The sequence below is a fragment of the Geotrypetes seraphini genome, chromosome 7 (assembly GCF_902459505.1).
Source record: "Geotrypetes seraphini chromosome 7, aGeoSer1.1, whole genome shotgun sequence".
Taxonomy (NCBI): domain Eukaryota; kingdom Metazoa; phylum Chordata; class Amphibia; order Gymnophiona; family Dermophiidae; genus Geotrypetes; species Geotrypetes seraphini.
This window is the reverse complement of record NC_047090.1, coordinates 5,410,122-5,422,500: the sequence shown is the minus strand read 5'-3', so window position 1 is coordinate 5,422,500 and position 12,379 is coordinate 5,410,122. Positions and strand designations below refer to the sequence as shown.

The 12,379-nt window shown below is 45.0% G+C and overlaps 1 protein-coding gene across 2 annotated transcripts in view; it reads left to right on the top strand.

Moving 5' to 3' along the window:
• AGBL3 (ATP/GTP binding protein like 3) overlaps window positions 1-8,814 on the top strand; it is a 144,597-nt gene extending 135,783 nt beyond the window's left edge. For both annotated transcript variants that reach the window (XM_033952429.1, XM_033952430.1), the window contains 2 exons: window positions 766-850; window positions 7,690-8,814. In XM_033952429.1, coding sequence (XP_033808320.1) covers window positions 766-796 — 31 coding nt within the window. In that variant the 3' untranslated portion in view covers window positions 797-850; window positions 7,690-8,814. The remainder of the gene's footprint in view (window positions 1-765; window positions 851-7,689) is intronic.
• Window positions 8,815-12,379: the final 3,565 nt, after the last annotated feature.

Here is a 12,379-nt window from a genome sequence, read left to right as displayed (position 1 = left end):
AAAACAACTGAAAGACTGTGTAAATCGTATAGAAGATTTGGAGAATAGATCAATTTGGGTTTTGCAAGGGATACTTTGCTCTTTGGGGAGATTTGCCTTTGTTAGATCTTTCCTTCCCATTCTTTGGTTGTCATGCTGTACTAGGATGTACGGGGACAGGACGAGAATATCGAGATCCCGGGTCATTCTCTAGCTAAACATGATTCTGTAAAACTTCTTGGCATAGATGCATAGAATCAGGGCCGAAGTGTGTAGCACTTCAGAGCCATATAGAAGAAAGAGTCCCTGCTTGGCATAAAATCGAAACTGACTATAGCATCAAATACCTCCCCCCCCCCCCCCAAGAACGCAGGGACTGACTGCTAGTTTGCATGATCCATGCATCCAAGTATCAAGGCCTAAGGCTGAGAATATTCTTTTTGATTTAATTCCCAGCCATTTACCTCACATCTGCACTTGTGTTTTGAGAGCCTTTGCGGAGCTGGATTTAGGGTTCTGTTCTTCCTGGAAATGAGCTGTCAATAGAAGTCCTTTGGCAGGACATCCTGAAGTCCTTGTTCAATTGAGCAGCCTGCCAGACTGCCTGAAATGCAGGCCTAGCATCTGAGCCTTGTGCATCGTTCACCTGTCATGCCGTGGCAGACCATCTGCGATTTATTGGCCTATTCATCAAGGTTTTGACATCTTAAAATTGAGTATTTACTGTAAAGGCAAGGCCAATTTGATTTTCTATGGTGTTCACCTTTCCCTCGTCCTCTTTTTCAGGACAGCAGTGTTGGGTGACTTGTCTCTTTAAGCAGAACATATGATTGCCACCTGCGACCATAAGTGCTATCGGGGTGGTACACAGGTGGGTATAGTAGGTTTTGGGGGAACTCACTATAAATTATAAGGGGGTTCTGGTGAGATACACATCTGGCACTCTTTATGTGAAGGTCACAGCAGTGCCCTCTAAGGTGTTGCACTGGGAGGTCTATGTGGCCAGTCCATTCCTATGTTGGACCCTCCCACATCCAAATGGTCAGCATTTGGACGTTTTCAACACAGATGTTTTTCTTATCAAAAGTGGGGTATAAAGTTAAATGTTCTGGTGGCTTAGATATCTATAAATATATGAAAAATACGTTTTGTAAAATCTAGTTATTAGTAGGGAAACATCCAGGTCATGTATATCAAAACCAAAGCTGACAACACATAAACCAAAAATAGAAACGGAGATATCTAAACAGACGATTTTCAAATGAAAAATTATAACTTGATCTAACTCATTGTAAACCACACCCATTCACCCAAACGATCACAAGACCAGGTTAACTAGATCTAACCCTGATTGTAAATCACATTGATTCCTTAAAGAGAACTGCGGTATGTAAGACGCCCAACAGTTCTGTTCTTCCAACTTTGGACATCCAACTGGAAACATCCAAGTTGAGCTTAGATGTTTCTTTGTTTTAATGCCCCTTAATGCCTCTTAACACTTGCATTGTGAGGTCATAGAGCGTTATGGTTATAGAAACATAATAAACCAAAAAAAACCCTCACGGAAGGATGCATATAAATGTCCTCTCAATAGCAAGAACATCCAATATTACCCACAGCACTGTGCAAAAAAAAATGGAGGAAAGACCTCAGGGTCTAATAGGGGTTTAAGAAAACCAATCTCCCCACATAATAATAATAATCTATTTCTTATATACCGCTATACCGTTCGAAGCGGTTTACAATAAAGATACATTTGACAGTACATGGGATAGAAACGGTTTACAATAAAGATACGTTTAGTCAGAACATGGGATACAAGTGGGTTACAATAAAGATACATTTGACAGTACATGGGATAGAAACGGTTTACAATAAAGATACGTTTAGTCAGAACATGGGATACAAGTGGGTTACAGTAAAGGTATATTTTGTCAGTACATAGGATGCAAGTGGGTTACATAAGACTTTCCTACTTCAATATCGAACAAATTTTGAAGCAGGGAGACACATCCTTGGTCTGAAAAACTCCAAAGAGCAACTGTCTAGGCAAAACATTTAATCGACTAAAAAAAATGAAATTCATGTAACGTAAGAAACCCTTTGCCTGCTATTACTGCCATTTGCTCCCTAATTCCTCTGGTAAAGGAAAATACACTGTTACATCTTGAAGTTGTCGCAAAACCTCCTCTTTTATTTTGGACCCCCAGAGCCCCACCTTTATCAGCCCTCCGTATAATCAGGTCTTCATTTTTCTGTAAACTCTCGTTCAGCTTTGGAAATGTTCCATGAATGAAAAAAAAGTTTGTGGTTGTCTCGTAATGTCTCGCAACACCAAATTCTTATCGGTTTGCAGAGCTGGATCAAGCGGCCCCGGAAGGACCCAATTCGATCTCTCCCTTATTAAAGATTTATCATATCCACATCCCCCCTCCTGTAGATGAAAAAAATAGTCAAAGTTGCAACTTCCTAAAAAATCTTTTCATATCCACTCGCAAAGAAAAAGGGTCCACTTTCTTTTCAGGTACAAACGTTAACCCTTTCGCCAAGATATCTATTTCCAATGCAGACAATTGCACTCCAGAGATATTCACCACTACATTGTGGTCTTGGGTGTGGGTTGTTGATATACCGCCCCCTCTTTCTCCTTTGGCCTCTTCTTCTTTGATTGGTTTTCTTAAACCCCTATTAGAACATAAGCAGTGCCTCCGCCGGGTCAGACCATAGGTCCATCCTGCCCAGCAGTCCGCTCCCGCGGCGGTCCAAACAGGTCACGACCTGTCTGAATCACCAGAAGGGGCTCCCTTGCCACCTTGGTTTCTCATTGAAGTCCTATCTTCCCATCGAAGTCCTAACCCTCCGGTCTTGCACATGCACGACCTGATTGGGTTTCTATACTTATTACCTGGTTAGCTTTCTATACCTGTGTTACATCCCAGCACCTCTCTCAGTATCCCACGATCCCTTTATCCCTCAGGAATCCGTCCAATCCCTGTTTGAATCCCTGTACTGTACTCTACCTGATCACTTCCTTCGGTAGCGCATTCCAAGTGTCCACGACCCTTTGGGTGAAAAAAAACTTCCTTGCATTTGTTTTGACAGGCGAAAAACTGTATTTGCGTTTTTTTTTAAATTCGCAGGGGTTCCTGGAATGGAACCCCTGCGAATTTCAGGGGAGTACTGTATACCACCATACAGAGTAAAAAAAAAAAAAAAAAGTAGGAATTATTTTGGGGTAACACTATGCAACATAATTTTTGTTCCTAGGTAGTAAAGACCCTGAGGTCTTTTCTCCATTTTTTTTTGCACAGTGCTGTGGGTAATATTGGATGCTCTTGCTATTGAGTGGACATATAGAAACATAATGGCAGATGAACCATCCAGTCTTCCCATCTGCAGCATCCACAATCTCTTCTTCTCCTTATTGGCTGAGGCTCTTAAGATTTGCATCTCCTCTTCCTATAGGCTAAGGCTCTTTACACCTGCATTGTGATGTCATAGAACTTTATGGTTATAGAAACATTGTAACATGATGGCAGATAAAGGCCAAATGGCCCATCTACAGCATCCCCTATCTCCTCCTCTCCCTATTGGCTAAGGCTCTTAACATTTGCATCTCCTCTTTCTATAGGCTAAGGCTCTTTACACCTGCATTGTGAGGTCATGGAGCTTTATGGTTATAGAAACATGATGGCAGATAAAGGCCAAATGGCCCATCTGCAGCATCCACTATCTCCTCTGCTCCCTATTGGCTAAGGCTCTTAACATTTGTATCTCCTCTTCTTATAGGCTAAGGCTCTTTACACCTGCATTATGAGGTCATAGAGCTTTATGATTATACAAACATAGATCAGCAAACCACACACAAAAAACTTTAAACAATATAAATACCTTAGACAAGGCTCTTACACCATCAACATAAGTGGAGAAAAAAAAAGAGACATCAGATTATATATTCCCATAGCAGCACAACTCCATCATGCAAAGTAGGATATGTCATAGTCATTGGTCTCTTAAAAAGCTCCAGAGTTCACCAAAGGCATCCAAAATCACAGTCCCCTTGAACAAAACGATATTGTAGAACACACTGCTTCAACAAAAAAAAATCCCAAACAGCTGAAATTGGCACACAGCAAAAATGCTTCCAACAGTTTGAACTATGCAGTTTTTAAGAGACCAGTGACTGTGACATATCCCACTTTGCATGATGGAGTTGTGGAGGTGCCAAGGAACAGGACAACAGCACCCCTTGTGGCCACAGCAAAAACTGACCCGCTTCTCAGTAAGGAGATAGCCCTGCAGGGTTTAAGGAAAAATACAAGCAAAAACCACCAAAAATGCTCACTTCCATCAAGCTGCAAAATCATTTTAATGTTCAGAATGCGCCAGAGTATTTCAATGCATTCAGATGCAGCAAATCAAACAAAAGGGAAAAAATCCTGTGAAGCTCTCAGGTTTTCCCTGCAATAAGGAAAAAGAAAAAATTTACTTTTTTTAACCAGTTCTTTGCCAGAGTTCTTTACTCCAAGCCTGCCTAATGCAGCCTCCAGGTAAGTCTTTATCTATTTTAGTAGTCCAGGCACTCCAAACAACAGCTTCAAAATGCCCACCGTGTTAATGGCAGACCTCTCCCTCTTTAAGGCAAGATCCAGCTCCTTCAACAGTTCTGTCTGCAAACCTTTGCAGTCAGCACACAGCAATGCACCAATAAGAAGAAGAAAAAAAACCCCACAACAGTTCTTTTCTTCAGGATACTAACTAGTGCCCCACTCCATACAAAGTCCAAAAACAATTGGGGTTTTTAAACCCAGGGAACTGGATTCTGTCCGCACCAACACTCCAGCAGTGAGAAAAGATAAATGTCTCCAAGTGCAGCAAAAACACAATTACTTCAACAAATGTCCCAATACTCAGCATTATCTAGTAATCACACTCACGTCCATGCTTTCTGGCTCTTGGCACCGACCTGCAGAAATCAGTTCCTCCTCCACATCCATTTGAAGTTGTTGCCAGTCTCCTCTACCTCCTTAGGTACAGGGCCATTACCCTGCTTGGAGCTGGAAAGTGGAAACCTCTTCAGGGGAGAGAGACTTGTTCCTCCCTAACCTAGAGAAGTCTGTAGGCTTGTTCTGGCTTGTGGCGCTTTTGGGCTCCCCCCCGGTGGACACCGGGAAAATTACAGGGACCCCAGTCCGGCACGGAACCTGCTTGGTATGGAATATATAATCTGAGGTCTCTTTTTCCCCACTTTTGTTGATGGCGCAAGAGCCTTGTCTGAGGGATTTATATTGTTTAAAGTTTTTTGTGGTTTCCTGATTTATATACAATATCATTCTTATGAGTTTCTTATAGAAACATGATGGAAGATAAAGGCCAAACGACCCTTCTGCAGCATCCACCTGATGATCTCCTCCTCTCCCTAAGAGATCCCACATACCTATCCAAGGCTTTCTTGAATTCAGACAGTCTCTGGCTCCACCACCTCTTCCGGGCGACTGTTTCACGCATCTACTACCATTTCTGTAAAAACGTATTTCCTTAGATTACTCCTGAGCCTATGACCTCTTAACTTCATCCTATGCCCTCTCATTGCAGTTTGCTTTCAAATGAAAGAGACTCAACTAACGCGCATTTACGTCATGTAGATATTTAAATGACTCTATCATATCTCCCCTCTCTTGCCTTTCCTCCAAAGTATACATAAGAACATAAGCAGTGCCTCTGCTGGGTCAGACCAGAGGTCCATCGTGTCCAGCAGTCCGCTCATGCGGTGGCCCATCAGGTCCAGAGCCTGTATAGTAATCCTCTATCTATACCCTTCTATACCCTTTTTCTTCAGGAAATCATCCAATCCCTTCTTGAGATTGAGATCTTTAAGTCTGTCCCCATACGCCTTATCACAAAGACCACGCACCATTTTAGTAGCCTTCCTCTGGACCGACTCCATCCTTTTTATATCTTTTGAAGGTGCAGCCTCCAGAATTGTACACAATATTCTAAATGAGGTCTCAACAGAGTCTTATACAGAGGCATCAATACCTCCTTTTTCCTACTGGCCATATCTCTCCCTATGCAACCTAGCATCCTTCTAGCTTTCACCGTCACCTTTTCAACCTGTTTGGCCACTTTAAGATCATCACATACAATCACACCCAAGTCCCGCTCTTCTGTCATGCACATAAGTTCTTCACCTCCTAAATTGTACCATTCCCTTGGTTTTTTGCAGCCCAAATCCATGACCTTGCATTTCTTAGCATTAAATCTTAACTGCCAAATTTCAGACCATTCTTCAAGCTTCACTAGGTCCTTCCTCATGTTTTTCACACCATCAGGGGTGTCTACTCCATTGAAGATAGTATGTAAGTGCACTATGCACTCTTCTATACAGTAGCATATAAGTGCACTATGCACTATTATATACAATAGCATGTACCAGGTACCGTATATACCCGAATATAAGTCGATCTGAATATAAGTCGAGACCCCCATTTTTCCCCCCAAAAAGGAGGAAAAATGGTTGACTCAAATATAAGATGTCCTGCGAGAACTGGTGGCGGCCATTCAGAGAGCAGCGCGGAGCCGAGCAGAAAGCAGGAAGAGCTCGGCCCTGTCAGGTGCGCTGCTGGCCACCAAAAGGGAACGGGGATGGACAGGCTCAGCATGGGGCAGGGCGCAGAAAGATTGCTCCTGCCCTGTACACCGCTGGACCACCAGGGATTAAAAATGGCGCAAAAGGTAAGAGCGCGCCGGGGGGGGGTTGTAAAAAAAAAGCTAGTCGGCCAAGACGGGAGACAGGAGACATCCCTCCTGTCCTGGCCTGCCGTATCATCCAGGAGGGGGTCAGGTTGATGACCCGAATATAGGACCAGACCCCCATTTTTGGGCCATTTTTTTGGCCCAAAAATCTCATCCTATATTCGCGTATATACGGTAATTGCCGTAATGCCTAATTGCAAGGGCTGTCACTTACAGTGTTCTGTGAAATGTTTGTGTAAGTTACGCCTGATGCCTGCTTTACCTAGGTGTGCCCATTTAAGCCTGCCAGGTCACAACTGGGCATGCCTACCTTTAGTGGTTACACTGGTATTCTATAATTGAATTGGTGTGTCCAGATGCTGTTATAGAATAGGACAGTGGTTTCCCAAATCTGTCCTGGGGAACAGTGGCGGCGCATGAGACAGCGGCACCCCCCGAGCCTTCCTCTCTCCCCACGCCACACTCGCCCCCTCCTCGTACCTCTGTAAAACGTTGCCAGTGTGAGCCGCTTCTCCAGCCCACTGCTTGCACTGGCTTTGGCTTTCCCTCTGATGTCACTTCCTGCTCCCGTGGCCTAGAAGTGATTTCAGAGGTGGGCCAGGTCGGCGCGAGCAGCAGGGCTGGAGAAGTCGCTCACACTGTCAAAGATTTAAAGAGGCATGGACAGAGAGGGTGAGCATTGCCCGGACCAGTGGTGCCCCCCCCCCCCCAGCCATGCACACGTGCGCCACTTCCGGGATGCGCGCCTAGGAAGTGATATCAGAGAGAGCGCTGAAGCTGACGCGGGCAGCAAGGAACAGGAAAGGGGGGCGCGGGGGTGAGGGAGGGGCCACTATGCACTTCACAGGCATCAGGAATTAACTTATTCTCCTCCAAAGAGCAAGAGTTTTGTTTTTCAAGCTAAAGCAGATTTCTCAAGCTATTCCTTTTGCATTGCTTGTTTTTATGTCGCAGGCAAAGCCAGGCCATGATCCCAAACATGATGGTGGAGACCATAAAGGCAGCAGAGCGGAGCAGAAGCGGCCTTCTGCTTGCAGGAGTCTCGAGGGGGCTGGCTTTCCTGCAGACCCAGCCTCTCTGATAAATATTTACATCACATTTTAAATAAAACTTGGAAACTCTCTTCTGTGTGAAATGCTCCCCCCAAAAGCCATACAGAAGCTTGCCCCGCCACGGTAAATCTGAAGAAAGTGCCCTACAGCAAAACAAAGAGACCTGCCTCAGAGACCTCGGATACGAAACGCTGCGTAAGATAAGGCGGCAAAACATCCTCCCAAGTGGGAAGTCTGAAGGGCAAATGGCAAAGGAGAACAGGCCCGCAGCTCCAGCCTTCAGAACTCAACCGAGGGTCCGTTCATACAGGGAACTAGCATTCAAGACAGCGTTCGGGAGAAGATGCTACTCCAAAGGACACAGATATTAACTGGGTCGAAACCATAAAGGGAAATATTTCATACATCTACCTGAAAGACATTATCAGTATATGCCCCTTGGCACTCCGAATTATGCAGCTATGATTGAGACCCTGATTAACTCGCAGTGCCAGTGTTCAATTATGATAGCAAGGACGGACATTTAAGTCCTGACGTCACGTTTATCAGCGACCTCCCAAGAACTAGGTTCTACGTTCCCTCGTCACGAATGGGCCCTTTGACTGCAGCGCACGATTCACTTTTCCGGCTGGTTCTCTGTGAACAGGGCAGGCTTTAACCATTCGGTAAACCAGGCAGTTATCTAGGGGGGTAACTTCTGGTGGAGGGGTAGAAAGAGCAGCTGCAATCGAATCAAAATAATAAAGCCACACAAATAACTTTTTTTTTAAAAAAAAACCCAATCAGTGTGTATGTTTACCTTCAAAAAGTTGTTCGACATTTATAATAGACCATTTACCTGAAGAAATAGCCATTTACCCAGGCAAATAGTTCTGGGAAATTGCTCCATTAAATATGCACTTGAAAACCAGCATTTCATATTTAAAAGTATGATGGCACAAGATAGTTCTTGAGAAAATCCAAATAGCCCCAAAAGGTTCCACAAAGCAAATGACGCAGCAAAAAGTTGGTGGAACAGAAGATCGAATGTACCAGTTTGTAGTTTAATAACCATCCAAATAACTTAAAAACGATAATCTAGAAACAGTCCACAAAGGCTGTTACAGTCACAAGTGGACCCACAAGATAGGAGATTAGCTCTGCTGCAAGAATGACACAATTGCATTGGCCACCCGTGCAGCAAAGAGTGCATTTGAAGATTCTTTCAACCATGCATCAGATTTTATATCATGCTTCTCCGATGGTTCTACAGGGATGTTTGTTTTTTAATTTGCCAGCCTAGAAGATGTTTGAGATTAGAAAATAGAAATTGAGTTTAGAGCAGTGGTTCCCAACCCGTCCTGGAGGACCACCAGCCAGTCAGGTTTTTGGGATAGCCCTAATGAATATGCATGAAAGAGATTTGCACTAGAGAATGACACGGTGAAAAAATTGGTCCCCGTCACCGCCCCGTCCCCGTCTCACCATCCTCTGCACTGCCCCGTCACCGCCATTCCCTTCACCGCCCCGTCACCGCCACTGCCACCCCATTCACCGCCCCGTCACTGCCACTGCAACCCCATTCACCGCCCCGTCACCGTCACCGCTGCATACATAAAAGCCTCAAACGGGTACGATTTTATATACTTTTCTAATATCTCCCCTATGTATCTGCCATTGCCCCCCCCTGTGTCCATATACCATCCCCATGGCATGTCCCCTTTTTGTCTCTGTCCCTATGCCCCATGCACATAATTTCCCCTCTTTCTGTTACCATCCTGTGTCCAGATTTCCCCTATCTTCCTCTTCCATACCAGTGTGTCTCTTCTTTTCAACCCCATCTAGCTTTTTTCCCTCTTTCTTCCCCCCCCCCCCCCTGCTTCTAGCATCTGGCTCACCTGCCTGTCCTTCCCTTTCTTTCCTGCTGTGGGTTTTTCTTTCCGTTTTTATCCCCTTGGCCCAGAATCCTTTTCCCTTTCACTCCCTCCTTACAGTCTGAGCCGGGAACACGGGTGATCGCACGGTCCTCGCAGCCCCCACCCGCCTGCCCAATCGATCCTAGTGTTTAGCCAGCTCTCTCCCTTCTCCTCACCTTAATCTGCAGGCTTTCTTTTTCAGCGACCTGCACGCTTTCCCAAAGAGCCGCACACGCGCGGCTGCTCAGTGTTCAATCTTCTGCTCTGCTGCAACTTCCTGTTTCCGGTTGCGTCAGAGCAGAAGATCGAAACTGAGCAGCGGCGGGTGCGTGGCTCTCTGATAGCGTGCGGGTCGCCGAAAAAGAAAATCTACAAACTAAGGTGAGGAGAAGGGAGAGAGCTGGCTAAACACTAGAATCGATTGGGCAGGCGGGTGTGAGCTGCGGGGACCGCGCGATCCTTCATGCCTCACTGCGGGGACAAGACCCATTCACCGCCCCGCGGGCGGTGAATGGCCTTGTCCCCGTCGCCGCAGCGACTGCTAGTTTTCTTCCCCCGTTTTCGGCGGTGACCTGCGGCTAAAATGCGGTGGCCGCGGGTAAACCGCCACCGTGTCATTCTCTAATTTGCACGTAATGAAGATTATAGGAATGCAGAACTGCCTCATGCATATTTATTAGGGCTGTCCTGAAAACCCGACTGGCTGGTTGGGGGACCAGCACTTAGAGGGTAAGATGTCAATCTCTCACGTTGGGATTGGGGCAACAATGCTGTTTGCAGCAGGTGCTGAGCTCTGGAATGCGCTGCCTGGAATTTTGCGAGATTGTGCTGGGAGGAAGACCGTCAAGAGAATGTTGAAAATGCAGCTGTTTGGTAAAAACCTGATCTGCAATCGTCGGCATATGGAGCTTAAGTTGATTTGTGTATAAATATGTAAACCACATGTTAATATACAGTATATAAATTTTTAAATAAATAAGATAAAAACCAAATAATGTATAAAATACAAATGACCCAAAAAAATTCCTTCCTCAGGGGTCTTAAATGGTTCTTGGCTTGTGTGCTGAGCTGTTTGTTTTTCTATTTAAGACAGCCAAAGACCCCCATAAGAGCCCTAAGAAAGGCATTTTTATTTTGCCAAAAAAACGTCCCGTGTTGGGTCATTTTTACTGTGTACATTACACTTCTTCCTCCGAATCCACGGTTTCAGCATCCACGGATTCGGTTATTCGTGATTTATTTTTTTTTTTTTAGATCCATTTTCATTTTTCAGGCTATTTTTAAGCCCTCTTAGATCCTCCTTAAGCCTTACCTGGTGGTCTAGCAAGTTTTCAGGGCAGGAGCAATCTTCCATGGGAAGATAGGACTCAATGGGAAGATAGGACTCAATAGGAAACCAAGGTGGCATGGGGGCCCCTTCTGGTAAATTGGACAGGTCGTGACCTGTTTGGGCCGCCGCGGGAGCGGACTGCTGGGCAGGATGGACCTATGGTCTGACCTGGCGGAGGCACTGCTTATGTTCTTATGTTCTTATGTTCCTGCCGTGAGCTCCCATGGTCTCTCGAGGCTACGACGGGAGCTCAAGGCAGCCATTTCCTATGAATGATCTGCACAGGGCAGGAGCATAGGAAGATCGCTCCTGCCCTGAAAACCCGCTAGACCACCAAGTAAAGCTTAAGGGATACCAGGGGGAAGCGGGGGTGGGGGGGGGGGGGTCAGAGCCGGCCTGAATATTATTCACAGTTTTTTTAATATTCACGGGCCGGATCTGCCCCTAACCCCCGTGGATACGGAGGGAGAAGTGTATTTGGTTTCTACTTGTGGGTCACTTGTCACTGTACACAGCCTTTGTAGATTGTTTTTAGATTATCGTTCTTAAGTTATTTGGACGCGTATTAAACCACACGCTGGTACATCCGATCTTCTGTTCCACCATCTTTTTACTGTTTTGCTGCAAGATAGTTCTTGGACAGGTGATATTAGACTAATTATGACTGTAAAGTTTATAAAAATTCCAGGAAGGGGGTGGCCTAGGAGCATGAAAGATAACTGCTGAAGGTTTGCACAAAGCTGAAGGTTTGATTAGGTTACGTAATTCCCTTGTGCCCGCTCCGCTGTCAGACCTCCTTGACTGCCCTGAGTGTGTGCGGGAAATTCCTGCACAGTTGTTGTTTCACGAGTCCCTTTTGGACCAACTCTGGGTTCTTTTTAATTAATGTGAGAATAGTTTTCTCCCTTGTTTCATTCATTGATTTATCTGTTTTTCTCTCCCTCTGAATTGTGTTTCCTTGTTTCTTTATTGATTGATTATATAAGATATTGGGCCTGAGGGAGCTGAAGAAATTCCTGATCTGGGAGAAACTCAAAATGGAACTCACCCAGTTCATCTCCGGAGAAGACTCTGATGAATCCTGGCAAACAAATGAGGAAGGGCATATCGCAGAAGGGTTATTTAGATCACGTTCACTCTTTTGGAAGATTGTTTTGAAGGTTATAATTGATTTGATAGATTTTTGAAGACATTTTTTGTTGAGCACGGGAAGTAGATTGACTTTGAAATATTAGATTTTTCACATGGGCATCTCCCGGCAACGACGGAGCAGCTTTTATGCTGTTTAAAGACCAGGTGGATGCTATGATGTTGGATATAACACCATCTTGAAACACCGTTGCCGGTGTAGATGTGGTTAATTGACT